At 35.2% G+C, this 20,881-nt stretch overlaps 1 protein-coding gene across 1 annotated transcript in view; it reads left to right on the top strand.

Annotated features, from left to right (window-relative positions):
• LOC149535487 (tRNA modification GTPase) overlaps positions 1-20,881 on the top strand; it is a 43,050-nt gene that overhangs the window by 10,242 nt on the left and 11,927 nt on the right. Inside the window, exons 2-3 of the mRNA XM_089803752.1 lie at positions 11,673-11,968; positions 16,397-16,535. Of these exons, the coding sequence (XP_089659878.1) occupies positions 11,673-11,968; positions 16,397-16,535 (435 nt within the window). The remainder of the gene's footprint in view (positions 1-11,672; positions 11,969-16,396; positions 16,536-20,881) is intronic.

Here is a 20,881-nt window from a genome sequence, read left to right as displayed (position 1 = left end):
TTCAAGGAATAATATTGCATAATCTGCCATTAATGTGGGCAAGAGGTGACTGAATATTTCTTACAAAAATTGTATTATGTCCATTGGGAGGTCAGATGGAAAATCTGGATTGGGAATTGCCAATTAGCTTGAAAGACTAATTGTCATTACAATCAGGTTCTAAGTGTTGCTTTTTGATTTCCAGTATTTTATGCAATTGATAAAGCAATCATTTTGACTTTCAACATCAATTGGTATGATTTAATAGTTTGAGATTGTTTTTTTTTTAATGATTGCAATTCTTTTTTCAAAAAATACAAAAAAGTCAAAAAGGGAAACACAAAATCCAAAACATCTCTCATTTTCAATCAGCAAATAAGCAAAGGCCAAAAGGGGTTTTTACAATACTCCCTCTGCAAGTCGAGCCATACTATTTCCTTAGGAATCTTGGAATGATGCGATCTATTCTTTTTCAACCATCTTTTGTTGATTATTTCTTCATAGAAATGGACTCCAGAGGTGTAGATTCTAAGTGCCTGCTCCTATGTTTTTGTGACCATCCTTGGGTGAGTATAACAGAAATGGATGTCGGGGAAAAATCCACTAGAATATTTTGTTCAGAATCCCTGATGGTTCTGTCCCTAGGACTATAGTGTTTGGTGCATTCCATGATCAACTACACATGCTGAAAGGAAGAGGGAAACCAGCTGCAACAACAATTCCACTTCTTATAGTTTTTGTAGCTAGGTGCGTTGGATGATGTTCATTGTATCCAAACATTCTCCGACTGAACTCTTTCAAATCAAGGCCATCGAGGCTTGTATCTCCAATTTCTACACACTTTGACATGCTTTTGGATTCGGGGTAGAATCCTCTCATTTCGTTCTTTATCAATTGTCTGCGCGTTTCTCCTGTTCTCCTGGGTTCTGCCATTCTTCCTTCCTAAAAAATTGAAAATGTCTATATGTATGAATACGTAGAAAGCATAAAAAGTAGATATAATTCATCCAAAAGATAAAGATTTTGGATCTTTGTCAAAATTTCCATATTAAATTCCTCAACAATCTCAAAAATTTCTCCAAAAATCCTCCTTCCAACCTTTCAAGATTTTGCAACCTTTTCTCAATTCATTCTTCAAATTCCTGGGTGTGAGAGAAAGAAAAACATGGCTTATTATATAAGTTTTCTCTCTAAAAAAGATGCCATTAAAGCTGGAGGCTAAAATTAGGTCGCTGCTTTTCCTAACCACTGAGGTTTCCGTTTTTTGTGCCACTTGTCATTTTTTTCCTTGCTTTTAAAGAAGTTGCCAATTTGATTTTTTTAGCTTTAGGATGAAGGTAAGTCTTCATTTATCCCATTTTAATTTTTTTTGAAACTAATTAATTATAGATCAAGAAATATCAATATTTAATGAATTTTCATGTTTTAATGCAAAAAAATTCTAATATCCTTTCAATTTCTTCTTTAGTATTTTATTTTTTGGATTCTTCTTTAAAATAACCAAATTAAATATTGTTGATGTCAGTTTTTATACCACATAATATATTAGCAATTGAATATTTGGTACAAAGTATCAAACACACAATTCCTCTCTTGAAAAGTTTATACTCATGGGACATGAGAATAACTACAATGTTCCTTACACCTGTGGATACTAACTCAGTATATCGATGTGATTTGCTGGTAATCATGTAGGCAGGCTTACGTTATTCCTTCATGGACAACTTGGATTTTGGGATGATGGTAATGGTGATTCGGTACGAGTGCCAGATGATGTTGATGGTGATGGAGTGTGAGTGTTCGAATGGCTTATGCTTTCTTAATCTTCTTCTTCAAAACCTCGACTAATCAACTACTCACTATTCTACTCCTACTCCTATGAATGGAAAGATTAGCAAATGGATGGGGATCGAATCTAATGAAAGTTTACCAGCGGCTCCACCCTCATAGATGCAATGATTCAAAGGAAAAAGCACTAGTTTACCAGACAAAGCTTCCCCAACAAGCTGCTAGGATGCTAGTGGCTAATTATAGATCCCTATCAAACATCTACTAATATCACCATACAATTAGCCATCTACTTCTACTCTAGCAACATGAAATGAAATGCTACTTTTAATTTGGGAGATGAGAAGAACCATGCAATACACCAAAATGATCATGTATATCCACCATGCAAGCCACAAAAATGAATAGAGAACAATTTTGATAGTATTTTGCAACAATTCTCCAACATAACTCTCCACAAATGAGAGCAAAATGGCCTTATATAGAGGCTCCAAATTACAATGAATGGCTGAGATTAAGAGGCAAAATCAAGGGCCAAGATTATATCTTACAAACCCTAATTAGGGTTACCATTATTCAACCAATTACATGAGGGCACCAACTTTGTGGGCCAATGAGAAAATTACAATAATTTGTCAACCAATGAGAACATAGGACACTTGGCAGGATTTGATTGCATGCACATGAAAGTGCCACCTCATCAACCTTATCTTATAAATCTATTCAATCCTTGAGATAAGGTGAAGCCTTGGATGCTTGAGCTTGTCCTTAAAAACTTTCTCATCACCACTCGAACTTGCTTGTACTTGATGTCTTGACCTTGGAAGGATGAGGTCTTCATGCACTTGGGGTAATCTTGTCTTGGCCTTGATGGCTTCCTTGGATGCGAACTTCTTTGCAACTTGAGAGCCTTGCTCTTGGTCACCACCTTGAAATCGAACGTAATCTCCCCCATTATCCTTGCCTTCCTAGTCTTCCAACCTTCCCATTCGAATTCAACCAAGCTAGCTTGCACGAACAGCCAAGCCTTGCCTAGCCTCAAATATTTTCAAATCTCTTCTACTAATCCGCTCTTTCTTGAAATTGCGGGGCTTCTTGAATCTTAATCTTGAATCAAATTCGCCCTTCACCCGATTTCATTCTTCACCAAAGCTTGCACTTCAACCTTTGCCAGCCTTGAGCTAGGCCCATGATCCGGCTGAGAAGCACCATGAGATCGCCATATTTTGATTTGAAGTCTGCCATTGTGAGCCTCGATGATTTGGTGACTTCTTTCTTTCCTTCGTGCAGCCAATTCTGCTTTTGTAGATCTTTGCCAAGGGGAATTGTCCTTCCTTTAGTCTGTCCTTTACCTGTATCATATTTACTGTACCGACATTGGTATCGGTTATTCGTCTCATTTTCGAGAAGAAAGTTGTTTTGGGCATCATATCCTCTTTGTCTTTCTTAGTATTTGTTCCCTTAGGGTTCTTGCTTGCACTAACCTCTACCATCCTAAACACTTATTTCTGCCCCTTCGTTCTAAGTGATATAGACTACCCTTATCGATCACCAACCATCTTTCTATCGATGGATTCTACACTTATTTCTGCCTCGCCAAGTCCTATCATTACACTTATCAATCTCTAATCTTCAACCTAGGGGTGGGACTACCACTTATTTCTGCCTTTTCGTTACCTTAGGATGAACTATACTTATTTCTCCCAACTTCAACCTAGGGTGGTCTAGCTTATTTTTGCCTCGCCAAATGCTCTATCATGAATTCTACACTTATCAATCTCCAATCTTCAACCTAGGATGGGATGATGAAGTGGTGGATGATGAATGCAAGAAGAACCAAGAGAAGCAAAACTAGATAAGAACAAAAAAAAAAAATCCACTTAAGGACCACTTTCAACTTTAAATGAATTGAACTTACCTTTACGAATGGCCAGGTCTTCTTTTGAATTTCGGATCAGACTTAAGAATTTCAAGCCCCTTGCAAATATTGATGCCCTAGCTGAAGAAATCAGAATTCTGCCCAGTTGAAATTGCCCATGCATGTGCCAAAAAACAGACTTTAATCACCTATTTCCTTTGCCAAATAATACTGTCTAGATCTGATGCAAAATCTCAGCTTCTCAAGAAAATTAGACTTCCACAAATTTCGGCTCCACTAAAATCGTAGCTCCACAAAATTTGGCTCCACAAAATTTGCAGCTCTCTATGGAAATCAGACATCAATCAAGAATCATCTAGGGCAAGGAAAATCAGATCTGCCTTATAAAAATCGCCAATAATTGCCCTATAAAAAAATGCCAAGGAAGAAGAGTTGCTCCCATATGCAAATCTGCCCTTTGCCAAAAATCGTCCAAGGAGGAAGAGCTACTCCAAGCATGGAAGAGGAAGATGGAAGAATGAGGAGACAAGGGGAAGGAGAGCCTTCTTATACCCAATTCACTTGCCTTCCCTAGCTGGCTGATTTGCACCTAGGAGAGGAAAAAAACAAAAAACATTAATTAGTGCACAATCTGGTCCCAATTAAATGATAAGTCAAAAATTAATTTTGCCACAATGAGATTTGCATTATTAAATTGCCGGTTAGACCAAAATTGTAAAAATAAAATTAATAAAGCCTTGGAAATGCCAAATGTTTTCATTTAATGATGATTTAGTAATTAATATATCATTAAAAATTGGATTTGGCAAGCCAAAATTGATTTTTTCAATTTTAAATTATTAATTTTTTTTAAAGACTTTAAATCTTCAAGGCAAATTTAATCCAGTTAATGTCAATTTTTGCAATTTAATCCAAAATCGATTTTGCCATGCTATTTAATTTTTTTTTTTATAACAGAAATAAATCATTTTTTCCTTGCATCCAAAATCGATTTCAATTCAATTTCACCATTACAAAATCAATTTTCACCAAAAAATTAAAGTTCTCGGAAACAAATAAATCTAAAAAATTATTTTGAAAATGCTAAAGATTATACAGTTATATCCAATTTTCAAAATAAAATCGTCTAAGTCCCCAAAATTTTGTCCTGCCAAGTATAGTTCTTTGAAATTTGTTCGGCCTAAGGATAAAATTACTCTTTCTGGAAAATCAAGCTTAAAGCCGAGTGAAAAAAACAAACCTAAACCTTGTCCCTCCTGGCCTAAAGGTGTCCAAGACATAAAATTTTCTAAAATCGAAATTTTTTTTGACAACTTCATAAAATTATTTATTACCAAGGCAATCGATAAAAGGGGGTCCCCAAAGTTTTGGGGCAATGGTGTGAAAACTTCACAACAAATATCAATAAATTTAATATTTAATGTCCCATGTAAATCTAAAATAAAATTGCTTTTGTTAAAATCCAACCTTTCAATTCATGAAGAGTTTTCCATTCTTTCGCTTTTTCGATTTTGACTGATTTCTATTCAAATTTGCAATTTTTTCAAACTTTCCAAAAAAATAGACTTTTCATGACTTTCACACCAATTTGGACTATATGCAATTTTTCTCATTGTCATGAATTCTCCAAAATTCAAAAATTTTGGATTTTCTCAATTTTTTTCAATTTTTCCAAAATTTTCCGGATTTCTTCGTAACTTTTCTCACTTGGATTCCGAATTCTTGCCATTTGGATTTTTTGGGACGTCTTGGATTTTTATGCTTTCCAAGTTTTCAAAATTTTCTAACTTTTTCCATGGCAATTCTAAAATTTCTTGTTTTAAATTTTTTGCCATTTGGATTTTGTGATTTTCGTAATTTTTGGAATTTTTCAAGTTTTCCAAATATTTCAAAAATTAATTGTAACAAGATTTCCACAATCCATGCTATCCTTTTTATGCTTTTGGTGAGATTGTGTGTAAGTTTATCAGCATCAACGTTTCGGATCATACTCAATGATCCATCATCAAGATGAGAGAGCTAAGAAAAACATGTTTTTCTTAGCTCTCTCATCTTGATGATTGATCATTGAGTATGATCCGCGTTGATGCTGATAAACTTACACAGAATCTCACCAGAAGCATAAATAAGGATTTCAAAAATTTTCCATTCTTTTTCCATTTGGATTTTTCAACTTTCATGGATTTCAATTTTTTCACGATTTTTTTATTTTAGTTCTCAATAGTTTGGACAAGGTGAAATTTTACAGGTCAAGGAATTTTAACTACTTTGGAAAACAAAAATGATAAAAATCCACAAGATGCATCAAAATGCAAGTGAGACAAAATAGGGGACGTATTTAAAATGGTGCTTTTAAATTCACTTCCTTTGGATAAAATTCCATGATGCATGTGAAAATGTGCTCTACAAAGAAAGGAAGGTGTAGTTTTGGGTGGGTCAAGGATTATTTTCATGCGGGCAAAATTCGTAATGGGCTTAAACTTACGCTTTGAGAATTGTGTCGAGCGCAGTTCGGAGGAAGTGGAGGATTATTCCCCACTGGAAGGAATCCTTGTCCAATCCAAAATTGCACTCCATGAAAGGTGGAGAGTGGGGTTTGGGGGTTGCCGTGGATTTTGACTAGGCACTCTCCATGAGGAGCGTTGAATTGTGCTACACGATGATTGGGCACTAATTTCCTCTTACTACACTCACCCAATACACATGAACTCCTTCGTGGATTGCTTGCAAATTCAAAGAGGGGGTTCCCATTGAATGAGCGTGGTTGTGAGATGCAGTCACAACAGAGGACAAGGGAGAGGCGAAAGTGTAAAAAGATATCTTGCAACAAGTGTAAAGAGATTCTTAGAAGGAAGAGATCGTTGTTCCTAGACATCTAACTCCAAGAGTTCGTGAACAAATCTATCTTCTTTCACAGTAGGGGAAGGATACCAAGAATTCACCTTTCCCCCCTATTGCTAGGTAAAAAGGGATTGTTGATGAAGGATGACATACTTTAAGTCCCTAAGTAAGGGATCTGTTTATGATAGACACACAATTGCAAAACAAGGAAGAGGTTACGATCAAGGATGCACACCTCTTGCATAAGAGAGAATAATTCCATGTAAGAAAAGATATCATATCATAAACAAATGCCACTCTCACAAGGAAAGTGGATCCTTAGAAAGGAAATGAGATTGAGAAAAAGGAATCTTGTTTTCCAAGGGTAAAGGCATGGAAAAGGATAATGCATTATGTACCTAAAGTCATAGATCTTTTATAGTTGATATACACTTCCAAGGAAGAGTTTGTAGACAAGGATGTCAATCTCTTGAATAATAGAAAAATCCTAGTGTAGAACAAACAAGTCCATGCATGGAAGGACTTATGCTATAAAGGATGTATGTCAACAAAGTAATAATTGATCCTTTAGAAGGGTAAACTTGAAGAGAACCCTTGTCCCCCCAAATCATGAAGTCATGGTAAGGGACTTATTATGTTGCTCAAAAAGATAGATTGAAAATGAAAGCATAGCACCTTGCAAAACAAAGAGCCCACCCACAATGTAAATAACTAAGATCACATGGTTTGGAGAAACATGATAGGGGAAGGGAATGCTAGTGCATATTTTTATTATCAATAAGAAGTATAAGATACTATTATTAAACAAATAAGACATCTACTAAATCTTGAACAAATTCTCTAAATCCAATATAATCAGCAAGAGAATGTTTATTGCTATGAATATAAAGACAATGAAAGTTGCCATTATGAGATCTTTCCTTCTTTGGAAAATGACGAAAAGGAAATCTTATTTAAGCCTCCAAAGATTCTCTTAGCCAAGGCCAAACAATAATCCAAAGGTGTGATAACAATGGTTGGAGTTGGTAAAATAACTTGTGAAGGACGTTTAGGTGTAAACAAGGATGGAGCAATAGGATTTGAAGGAGTAATGTTAGCTTGAGGTATAAATCCTATACATTTTCTAGTGGATTTTGTAGGATAATCTATAGGGACTTTTATTCTTATTTTGTTGATTCTAAGAAGACCTTGTCCAGTATAGCTTTGTTAGGAAGTAATGTCATAGCCTACCTTAGAATGAGCCTTTAGTTGAGAGGGCAAACGACTTTCATCTTGAGGTTTATGGAAAAGTGTTGTATACAAAGGAATGGAAGGGTTGGTCTCTTTAGGGAGATTCAAAATCCTATCATCACTAGTCACACCCTCTTTAGTTGGAGGAGAAGAAGGTTTATAAATATCTTCATTTTTTAATGATATTTTACAGGATAACTCAGGAAGGAAATGCTTCACATCATCATTATTGAAAAGAGAAGATGCTTTAGGAGAAGGAAGAGGATCTAAAGAAGTGCATTAACTAGCATTTCAAGTCTCTTTCATTTAGGTATCTTTTGGAGGAGAGGATCCATGATTCTCTAATTTGGTGTTGTTAGGAGTATGAACTCTATCCTCTTTATTAAAAGACAACCTAAGAGAGTCACTAATGTTGTTTATATGAATGCCATCTTTAGATTTATCATTTTCCACGAATACTCTTATGAATTGTACATATTCCGTGCATTTCATTAATAACTTTAGTATATAACCACATGCAACATGGATAAAAGTCTCAATAAATGATTTGCAAAATGGAAGAATGTTTGAAATTCTTTGTTATTGTTGTTGTAGTATTATTAAACAAAGGATATGAAAGCTTCTTATAAAGATTTACAAAGACGATGTTTTTAAAAGAAACAATCATGAACTAAAGATGGAAATAAAAACTAGTAAATAAACTAAAGACCAACATGGCTGTTAAAGAAATATTATAATATTCTAATACCCTCCCTTAATGGTAGTTATGTAATTGATGTCTTTTTATCGCAATCTACAAAACATTTTGCTGCGGCTGAGACCCTCCCTCGATTTGCAAAATGTTAACAACCAAGAAGGCAAAAATTGTCCATAAATTATCAAAGAAGGGTGCCCCCTTCTTTAGAATGCTTTGTAACAAGAGACAAGAGCCTGCCACCAACTCTGCCACTAACCCTCTCAGAATCAACAAAACATCTAACTAGAAATCACTATAAAATATCCAACCTGATGTTAGGTAACGGAGTTGCTCTTTCCTAGAGACAGAGACAAACATTGAGAACAATTAGCACGATTTTGAGGAAAAATCATCAAACCCTCCAAACTTTGCAGATGAGCATGATGTGTCAAAACAGACTGCAAAAAGCCATGATTTTTTAGGAGAAAAATAAGAAAAACTAGACACAATTTTTGAGGTGAAAAATCGATTAAAACCCAACATGATTTTTGAGGTGAAAAATCAATCAAAACCAGACAATACAAAGCTTTTTTTTAAAAGGAAAAAGGGTAAAACCCACCTGATAATTTTTGAAGAAAAAACTATAGACCCACAAAGGAATCCCATGCAACTTTGTGAATCAAAGAATGCATCAAAAAATTTGTTGAGGGAAAAATTTATGAAAACCTATCAATTTTTTTTAAGGGTGGCAAAACACGAGACTTCACATGGTAAACCAGCACATGCAGGTACATGGAACAAATATGCAAGTACATGCAACTTAAAAAAATTAGAGACTTTTGCTGCAACTAAGCAATCATGGGATCAAAACCCTTATTCAGGCTTGCGATTTTCAGTAAAAATCCTCAAAGATGAACGACAAAAGTTGCAAACGATTTTTATTTCTCGAAAAGCAAATTTTTAAAAAAAGTTCTAGATTGAAAGAGGCTTGAATAATTCTCAAAAAATCCGCCAAATGTTATGCAATCCCATTGACCTGCTTTGATACCATGTTATGGTAAATCAATTTTGTTGTAGTTGTATTGAACAAAGGAGATGAAAACTCCTTATATAGATTTACAAAGAGGATAAAGACAGAAATTGAAACTACTAAATAAACTAAAGCCTCACTAAGATGAACAATAAAGAAACATTATAATATTCTAATATTCTCATGATATTGTATGCAAGAGTACCATGAAGGAATGCAAGCAGCATGGAATGCAAGTATCTATTATCTACCTTATGATGTTGATATACAAAAGTATGAAGAAATGTAATCACATGAGAAATCATACATCGATTTAATTCATTCAGTTGCATCATGAAAATGAAAAACACTCAAATCAGTTCTAGACATTAATACAAAATGAAAATGTAAGGGTGTTGGGTTCACCAAAATGTAATGGAAGAAAATAGGTGCAAGGGCAATCACTAGGATGGATGACAAGACTAGGAAGCTTCCCCAAAATGCTCTCACACATCGGAAGAAATGCTAATTTAGTAAGGATTGAGGAGGCCCAAGCGCTAAGAGGATGTAAGGATTCTTATGCTATGGAGTTGGAAGATGACTATGCAGATAGAAGGGGAAATGCAAGGATGGAAGGAGAGATAAGTTTCCAAGTATGAAGACAGATTTAAACTGTAAATCTGATTCCTTAAGAGGATCTGAAAAACCAAAATGCTGACCGAGCTGTGATCCAAGTTGCAGTCCAAAATGGCAGGTATGTGGCACCTTTGAGGGTCAGGGGTGAGTTGGAAGTATAGGGTGAGTTTGACTCGCCTTATACTAGACAGTTTGTAATGAAACGTAGTCAATTGTAACCAACTGTTAGACATTTCTATAGCCGTCTCCGCAGCAGCACCAGCTATGACCTGCACACAGAAAATGGGAAGGAAGTTTGTGGAAAGGAGTTTGCCTTGGTTAAACCCCTGCTTAGGAATTAACTTTGAAATTGAATTGAAATGCTTGAAATGGAAAGGCAGTGTGCTAGTGATAGAGGCTTGATAAGAGAGATAAGAAGTCTTATGCCTTGATGATGTTAATGCTTCTTGAAATGAGACTTCAGAAAGACCTAAAAGGACATCACAAAAGACATGCTTGCATGATGATTGTTGATGTTTGCTACAAATGAAAAATATCGTGGGATGAATTGCCTTGAATGCTCTTTGAAAGAGATCATGAATGCTTGGACTTTGAATATGATAGGATTGATCATGCATACCAAAATAAGGGAGGTAGTGTTGCTTTTATACCGCACCTAACCATTTTGGGGCTTAAAACAAGGAACCTGACTGGGATTTAAGGGTCCTGCTAAAAACCCAAGTCCATTCGTCAATTCAAATTTGGGCCCAAACTACAGAATATGGGATGAGTTGTAAGTTTGGGGTCACTTTGACTTGTGCTGTATTCACCCACTCACCCTATATTGACAATCTCAGGCTCAGATTTGAGTCGGGGACTAATTTTGATAGGGGTTTCCAAAAATGTCCTTGAAATAGGGGTGTGATATCCTAATAAATACAAAAGGTCACCCATAGTAAAAAATAGGGCTTATGTATGCAAGTGGTGATAAATGTGCTGAAATAATTAAATGGGCAAACCTATAGTTAAGGGTCTCAATAGAAATTAAATTAAGAGAAGGCTTATATTTATTTATTAATTAAATGAATAGCAAAGTTCAATAATACATGGAAGAATGAACCCACACTAAATGAGTGCTAAGAAAACATGAAATTGGACACCTTAAGAAGTGTGTACAACTTACAACATTATAGTTACAAAAAATGGCATGATGTATGTACTATGGATATTCTAAACAATTGAATTTTGTAGGAGGCAATTTTGGGTTTGGACCAAGGGAAATCCATCAAATATGGGCAAAGAGGACACATGTGAGCAATATAAAAATGGTAACATCTACAGGATAGAAATGTCAAGAAAAGACAAATGGAAATATGCAGTCACTAAAAGATCCATTGCCGATGTGATGATGTCACTAAACCCTGCACATTTTTTCTAATTATATTATGATTGTCTGCATCTGCAACACTCAAAAACAATTTCAGTCCATCACCAAGCTAATGGAGAAGCTCACATTGAGCGGATGAAGTTTTTATTTTTTATTTTAATCGTTCCCGGGTTTTTGATTTCCCATTTTTGATAAGACCATATTTTTATTGAGGGTCAATTTCCTATTCAGGTAAATGTTTGACTTGAATTTTGATGTTTGTTTTCAGTTGAAACTATTCAATACCATAAGGATGAGAGAAGTGCATTCAACATTGATGCACAGAAATCATACCAGCCATCCAAAGGCTCTGATACAATAGCAGCTATTGCAACATCCCTGGGTGGGCAACCATCTGCTGTTGGAATTGTAAGGTTGTCAGGCCCAGAATCTGTTACAATTGTTGGAAAAATATTTCGTCCAGCAAAGAAAAAGAAGAAGTTAGAGCCCGTTTCATGGCAGCCAATAAGCCATTATGTAGAATATGGTACTGTTGTTGATGCAAATCAAAATCTTATTGATGAGGTAAGAATGTTCTATGTATAAGAGCTATTAACACTCTTAAGAATGATATTGTTTTATGCATGCAGGGATGACATTTTGAAAAGGAGCATGGTAATTAGACTACTGATTTATTATCATACTATGTAATGCCACTAATATGTATTTTGCATCGTGATACCTTATGATAAAATAAACAACCCGGATGTTTAACAGAGATTTCATCTTGCAAAGGCCCATCCTATTCTTGTCTTATTTATTGAATGATTTTGAGAACCTTATAACCTAGTAGCTATTGCATTACAAAGAACTAGGAAAATGAGACAAAAGAAGAATTCGTTAATGGTTCATTCTAATCTGAGGGCCTATTCTTGTCTGTCCTTTTTAATTAACTTGCTAGTCTATTCATACACTTTAGTATGTTTTACAAAATGAATAATTGGTAGGTGACATTGTTCAGTCTTGCCAAAAAAGTACCGTACTTACTACTATAGCAAAAATTACAATAATTGCAATTTCTTGCCATTCGCTCTTGCAGCCAAATTTTTAACTCAGAAAATTTTGCTTTTATCATAAAATCACCTGCCATGATTGAGGCTTGGCATATTGCTGAGAATTTAATCTACCTCTTGATTGCCGATTTATCCCAGCTCCCCTCCCCCCCCATGACCCCAATTTTTGAAAGCCTAAGCCTAAGCTTACTGTTCCACCATTTTAAAACCTTTAATGTCCCTTTTTAAAGATAACTAGGAATATCGAGACCATTGCTTCAATTCCTTACATTATCTGATCTTTGCACTTAAACCATGATATGATCCTTACACTATCTGATCTTCCATTTAAATCATGTAATGGATATTATGAAGATAAATGTGCATAAAATAACAAGGAACAAACCTCACTTGCTATATCTGATATATGCAATTACACAAAGTGAATTGATTGTAGAGAGTAGAGAGTAAATAAAATATCTAACTAGTAGATTGTAGAGAAAAGATTTTCATCATTTATAAATTTATAAGTTTATATAGATATCACTAATTTCATTGCACAAAACATCCGACAATAGCATAAAAGATAATTAGATGGAGACAATTGTCAAATGTCAGTTACAATATAGTTTCTGACTTTGTGCAAAGTCAGCCAATAATTAAGTACAAATATCAAAAAACTTAAAAGTAGGCAATGAGTGTGCTAGTGGGCAGGAGGCCTTTCTGATGCTTCTCAGGAAGTTGCTGACTTAAGTCCTTCACGATCACTTTGAGAAAAGTTTGCCTCTTCTAAGATTTGAAGATCTTGACACTTAAGTAATGCTTTCATATCATAAAATAATTCTAGATATCTTCATTTATAAACAATGAATAAGGGTCAATTCTTGAATACAAGGATGATTCTTGCCTAGTCAAACCCTTAGATTCACAAACTCTACAACTTGAAATATATATAAAACATTACAAGCAACCTCACAATTGGTTTTTATAAATCAAAAAATAATACCAACTTTAATGAAGAAAAAACTTGGACTAGTTCCATAGAGAGTATCACGCAAGTAGCAAGTACGTGTTGCAAATTTAAATTTTAATACCATGACAAAATTTTACACAATTTTCACTAATCTGTTTTTCATAATTTCATGCAGTAGCAAGTAGGTGTTGCAAATCTAAATTTGAATACCATGACAAAATTTTATACAATTTTCACTAATCTGTTTTTCATAATTTCATGCCTTCGCAATGCTGCCAAAACTGCATAGAAGACACCAATGAAAAAACCTTGTGTTATGTAGTTTTGAATTCGTTGAAGCACACTATTTTATGTAGAGAATACACAGAGCTGTGAAAATGGACCCAACTTAAAAGGGAAAAGTGGAGGGTGTGTAATTTTTCTCCTAGCAATGACAAAAGTTTTGTGCTGAGTACAAAATGAAACCTGTGAAGGCAATGATATTTGAAGACCACCAGCAAAAAATGAAAACAATGATAGGCCACTGTAATGTAACCAGAAATTCAAAGGAAAATGCACTCTTTTTTACAGTTTTGAATTCAATGCTACATGGGACCTTCTTTTGGCCTCTAATTTTTATGGGAAATTTCAAAAGAATAATGTCAAAATTGGCCTAATCACAGTAAGATTCCGTGCAGCAAAAGTCAGGAATCTACCCATTAATTTTTTGCTGTTTTCTAAAGATACCTCTGCTTTAGAGCTTATAAACAAAATAAAAAAGAAGAAATAACTCAATTACATAAAGAATAAAGTTGCACTCTTCATAGCAATTTATAAATAAGAAGCACAGAAGTTGAAGAAATTTATTAAAGATTACAGAGTCCAGACAGTACTAAACATATGAAATGGGTGATCAAGGTCGTCTTTAATCTCTGCTCACAGAAAGAAAAGCAGCAACAAAATTTGCAGCACCATGGACACATGAAAGGCCAAAAAATGAGCAATGAAATACCTGTATTACGGCAGACAAATGGCAACCAAAAACGAGCACACAAAATGGTGTAAAATGATTCTGCAACTCGGTTCTGCAACACGGCTCTGCCCGCAACAAACACGACTCCTCCTCAACACACACAACTCGTCTGCAACTTGAGTATGCAACACGGTCCTCTGCAATGAATAATGACTTGCAGGTCGGCATCTACAAAGGAAATAAGTAGTTGTTTTTGGCACCTTTTAGGTATTTTTTGGCCCCATTTTACGTGTGTGATTAAACCCAATTAATCCACGGTTCATGCTCTGATTAATTGCGATTTATATCAGAAAATAGCATTGACTGGGTGATGATTTTGGTAAACCGAATATCAGGAATAAAGTGGGACCCAGCCCAACTGCCGATTAATCATGATCACTCATGTTTGATTGGCAATTTTCTGTTCGTTGCACAGCCATCCCAGTTATGCTATATTGATCTAGGTATGTACAAAAAGAAAATGCAGAAATGAGTACAGGGAATTGATTGGAAAGAGATTTATTCCGGCCATCTAAAGTTCTGTAAACCATTTGCAGCACCAATTTTCTTGGTTTTGATTGTGGAAGATGGAGGCATTGAATTAAGTGATTACTAGAGATTTTTTTGAGCAAGCTACTTGTAATGATTTGCTAGATAGATTGGCACAAGCTGCTATCTTTTCAAAGATATCTTCTGAGTTGAATGCCACAAGGTAAGATTTGCAATAAGGATATACCTTAAGACATCTTTAACTACTGTTGGGGCCATTTGAAGTTTTAGGTTGTCAGAAATGCTATTTGACTAGACAAATGTTTGTGGCAACTTATATGAGAATGATTAGCATCTCTGAGCTAAGTGGAATTGTTGCATTTTGTTGGGTTATCTATTATTTTCATCAAAAAGGAGGAAGAACATGCCGAGCATCTAGAAGTCTCACAACAATTTTAGTAGTATTGTCTATGACTATTCTATTAGTCTCCGTCTTTCTTTTTTCCTTATGGTATTAATTGAGGAATTTCTATTGTTTTCCTCTCACACACAATACATATTAGAATTTTTAAATATATGTTCTGTGATACCAAACTGCTGACTTAAAATGCATCCCTTGAATATAACATCATGAGCTCAATTAATTTTATGCAGTCAGCTATAATTAATTTTTAAAAAAAATGTGTAGAAGACCCGTCTACGGTCATAAATAAGAGGGAAAATCAGTGCTGCTGCTAATAAAAAATTGGGTTTCCATTTGGGCATTTGAGGCTATCTCAATTAAATCCTTAGCAGCAAGCAATTTGTCTCATTACATGTATGAGGTGTCTTCATAAATTTGTGTTATCATGATTGCTTCTAGTTTCGTTGCATCAGCATATTATAGTTGATGGTTGTATATTAGCTTGCAATTATTTTTTCATTAAGTTGCATATTCATGAAAGAGCTACTTGATTACTTTATAATGCATATATGCTACTGTGCTGTGCATGATTGTATTATGCTTCCTTTTGTCCTCTCAATACTCATAATTCATGTTATGTGTATGTCTTACATTGTCTTTGGTAGTTTATCTTTTGATACTTTCTTAGGTGAATATGTTGTAGATACTACCTTTATAAATGATCTGATGCATTGCAATGCTAGATTTCATTGGCCTACTGTTGTTCTCATTGTTTTTTGTAACTGGATGTACTTTTGAGTCTCATTGACTTATTTTGGTCATTTGTGGACATTGGTATAATTTCTCTCTTCTTTGTTTCTGTTTGGATCTACTACAACATTTCAAATTCTTTCTTGAAGCTGGACTCGTTAGCACTTAGTTTTATAAAGTCTTTCCAATAAATGGAATCATTTACCTCTATAGCATCTCCCAAGATCCTTTCTTTGTCGGAAACCTTTCAAAATCCATCAATATTCTACAAAATGATTTTACTATCTTTTGTATCATTCATTGCATTGTATTTTTAATGCATTGTATATTTGATGTTTTCTTTTGTATGATTTAGGTTTTAGTTGTACCTATGTTGGCACCCAAGTCATACACGAAAGAGGATGTTGTGGAGCTTCAGTGTCACGGAAGTGATGTATGCCTACGGCGCATATTGAATACGTGTTTACAGGTTGGGGCAAGGCTTGCAGACCCTGGTAAGCTGCTAGATGCCTTAAGTTATCTTCTGAATTGAAAATCATCTCTGTAAATTCTAAAATATTTATAAGTACGACTTCCACTTTGGAAGACAATGTCCAAATGGTTTGAGTTTGACTTTATTAATGTGCTTTATGCCTAACTTCTTGTAATGAGAGTATATTACATTTTAGGGGTAGGCTCTGGCATTGAACCTTATACTTGTCGTTTGGGGCCAAGCTTTGGTATTGAACCTTATACCAGCCACTCTCTAGCATTTGAGCTTTATATTTGTCGTTTGGGGCCATACATTGCATTGAGTGCTCTGAGCCGAAGATTTGGTTTGAGGGTTTTATTGCCCATCAGGGGCAAGCTTCTGATATTGAGCCTTATATGTCTTTTAGGACCCAGATCTTGAACTGTGCCATATTAGCCATCTCCTTGTTAATTGATTCTTTGTTTGATTAATAGTTGGATGGATGATTTAGTTGGATTCCCAAATTAGGGATTCTTTTTGGCAACAAACTTTATGGGACATTGGTCTTCAATTATGTTTGACAATAGGCTTCCTTCACACCGGATTCTTGCAATTTTCTTTCATTAGTTTCTATTCACACTTAGAATTTTCTTTGTATTTTACTAATTTGCTATCACATTCAAGAAAAAAGGGCATGATATGTGTTGCTTTCCATATGAAAACATGTCAAATAAGGAATCCAGATTCTAAAGGTTAACCTATCCTTGAGAGGTATTGATTGATAGAAATAAGGTTTTCAACTGATTTTGAGGAATCACAACTATTATTCATAACCCGGATTATCAGTCTTTTTGAACAGTAAAGAGTATGTCCTTATGTGTGATTATTATTCATAACCCAGATTAACAGTCTATTCAAATCTCATGGAACAATATGAGTATGTCCTTTACTTGGTACCGTTTAAGATTCCCAACTTGTGTCTGCTGTTTATAGAGTTGACATGAACCTAATAATTTAATATTTTTTTGAACTATGTAGATGTCATTTCATGGGAATGGTGAAAATACAGTCAGTGTAGGGGATCCATATTTTTCTCAGTTCTCAATATATATCACTTCCAAAAAAAGGATTTGATATGACTGATGTTACGAGACAGTGCTTACTGATGTTATGAGACAAAGATCTTAACAAAAATTAGTCTCAATGGTAAGGGGTCACTTACAAAATCTTGCCTGAGGTCAGAAGCCTATACACATTAATATAATGTCCAGTGAGCTTGTAGAAGTCGGGGCAATCTGTTATTGAACTATTTTTTAATAGATTGTTGCATCATATTGTCAATTTCTATATCTGGTTTGGTTATGGAACTTGGATTTATAAGCTAAATTTGCAGCTCATGCCACTTAAAGTTGTCTCTGGAAAGTAATCAATTATTATGTTTTTCATCCAGCATATCCTGGACTAAATAAGGCAGCCCCTATGTGACGTTCAGAAAAGGCTACAGTGAATGCCAAACTGCTTGCAACTTTAGAGTACAAAAGAAATTAAACTTATTAATCTATTTAAAAAGGAAAATCATATTTCTGAATTTCATTTATTATGGAAAATGACAGCTGCGTTAGGTTCTAGGAAGCAAACCATATGCAAAAGTACATGGAAATATGAATATAATACAGCTTAAAAGGAAAGGGATACCGTTCATCAAGTTTAATGAGCTTTAACTTTTTAGTTTAGTCACTGATTCGGATTTGGGCTCGGATTCAGGCGCGTGAATTAGATTCATGATCTTTTATTCCCATTACGATTTGTAAGGTTTCGTGTGTGTGTGTATATATATATATATATATTATATTAAAAAAGAAGAGAAATATACACTTCTAAAACTAAATCATTTCATAGTATGAATGTATGATTGTAGTATGGATCTATGAATTTAGTATACTTGATCCTTGATCTATTTTCACGATTATAAAGAAAATCAACCCATTCACATTGAATTACTGAATTACAAAATGAAATTATGAAAATTCAAAATATAGATCATTAGACTTTAAAGTTTGTAACATGATTCATTCATAAAATAGTCAAGACTAAAGTCTTTGATTTCAATGAACAAATGGATTTTTAAGAAAAACCTGCAAATCTACATCACCAGAGGAACCCAAATCGGTTCCACTAGTAGTAGAGGGGATTGTGAACTCATAATCCTCCTCCGCATCACCCATATCAGCCAAAGTGGCTCTACCAAGATCCTAGATGCTCTTATCTAAATCAAGAGTCTCGGTCTGTACATCCCAAAGCTTCTTGGGCCCCTTGTTGTACTTGAGGTTCCTTCCATGACAACAAGCGCAAATTGTTGTGAATGAACACAAGGTCTCTTTCTTTTTTTAGCGAAATGGTTATGTTTGATTGAGTGGATAAAGGAGTAAGCATTCCAATTCTTCTCAGCTGCAGAAGAGCTCACAACCTAGAGAGAAATTAAAAGAATACAAGAATCAAGATAAATTCAAGGAATCAAGAGTGTTAGCTTTAAGAAATTAACTTGAAGCGTTAAATTTTACGAACGAACTTGGATAGGATCTTTATGGCAAGAGGTTGGAGGTACATATAGTCTTGCCCATGAAGGTAACACCATCTAAAGGCATCCATCCTGCTTTGGTTTGGTATAGTAACATGGTGGTTTTCATTTCCTGAGATGAAGACAGCAAATTCATTCCTCACATTCACCCCAATTTCTGAATCTTGGAACATTTTAGCTAGTGCCTTCTTATTCCCATTTGCATCCTCCGCATCTCTAAATGTTGCCACTGCTTGAAAGACAAAGTACTTCTGCACTATAGTATCTGGGCGATAATGCAGCACAATTGAACATTATCAAATATCAATAGCACAAACATTGGATAACATAAGCACCAATATTTGATAAGCACTATAGTAACTTGGGAATAGAGCATATGCAAGGAGGTGCAAAGGTGTGGTCATCTTGTTCCATCGACAATGAACAATTGCTTCCACCATTTTGTAAAAGGTGTCTTTAGGATCATTCTCCCTCTTCTACATGACTTGGGATATCAGATATTGTTGATGCGAGTTTTGTATCACTTACATAACATATTAGTAATTGGATATGCGATACGGAGTATCAAACATATAATTCCTCTCTTGAAAAGTTATGACTCATGGGATATGAGAATAACTCCAATGTTCCTTACACTTGTGGATACTCACTCAGTTTATCGATGTGATTTGCTGGTAATTAGTTCAAGGATGACTTGGACTTTGGTGGGATGAGGGAGATGATGATGGGTTTGTGAAATATGAGTGACAAATAATGTTGATGGTGGTGATGATGTAGGATGTGTCTGCCAATGATGACGTTGGTGGGAAAGCGATGGTGGTGGAGGGTGAATGTGTGTGCTCTAATACTTGACTTACTTCTCTAACTTCCCTCTCTAAACTTCGACTAAACTACTCACTATACTCCTACTCCTATGAATGGAAGGTTGGCAAATGGACGGGGATTGAATCTAATGAAGGCTAACCAGTGGCCCCACCTCCACAGATGCAATGATTCAAAGGAAAATGAACTAGTTTACCACACAAGGCTTCCCAACCAGCTGCTCGGATGCTAGTGGTCTAGTATTGATCCCTATCAAACATCTACTAATGCTACCATATAGCTATCCATCTACTTTACTCTTGCTTAAACAACTTGAAAATAAATTTACCCTAACTATTTGGAAGTAGAAACCATGAAATAACACCCAACATTCTTAATCACCATGCAAGTCACAACAATGAAAAAGAGAGCGATTTTGGTATTATCTTAGCAACAATTTCTCCGACCCTTTACAAATGAGAGCAAATGGCCTTATATAGGGGCCAAAAATACAACAGATGGTGGAGATCAAAACAAGATCTATGTTCCAGATTGGATCCTAAAAACCCCAATTAGGGTTGCCACCCCATCGGCCAATGAGAAGCTGCCACCTCATCGATGGACCAATGAAAAAAGTGCAAAGAGTGGCAACCAATGAGAAGGCACCAAATAGTGGCCAGTCAGAAATAGACACTTGTCCTATTCTTGAAGAAAGAGAAATTGCCACTTGGGCTTACATCAAATGATCTTCTAATATAAATCTCCCCTCTTCTTTCGTTCTTTTAGCCAAGGCAATGAACTTAGCTAGCCTTTCGTTAACTTCCTCCATGGGAGGACAAGGTGTATACTTCGCCTTGAGTTCCGTTGACTTCACCACGCTGCTTGCTGCTTGTAGTATCTTTTCATGGTCCTTCTCATATTCTTTCGCAAATCCGATAAAAGCATTGAGAGAGGAAAGGGTATCCAAATGCTTCTTCTTGATAGCAACCTTTCCTAACTCATCCAATCTC

Source organism: Cupressus sempervirens, chromosome 10 (assembly GCF_028749045.1).
Source record: "Cupressus sempervirens isolate cs-2001-9-10 chromosome 10, ASM2874904v1, whole genome shotgun sequence".
Taxonomy (NCBI): Eukaryota; Viridiplantae; Streptophyta; class Pinopsida; order Cupressales; family Cupressaceae; genus Cupressus; species Cupressus sempervirens.
Note: the sequence above shows the minus strand (reverse complement) of the source record. Positions and strands in the feature narration are given on the sequence as shown.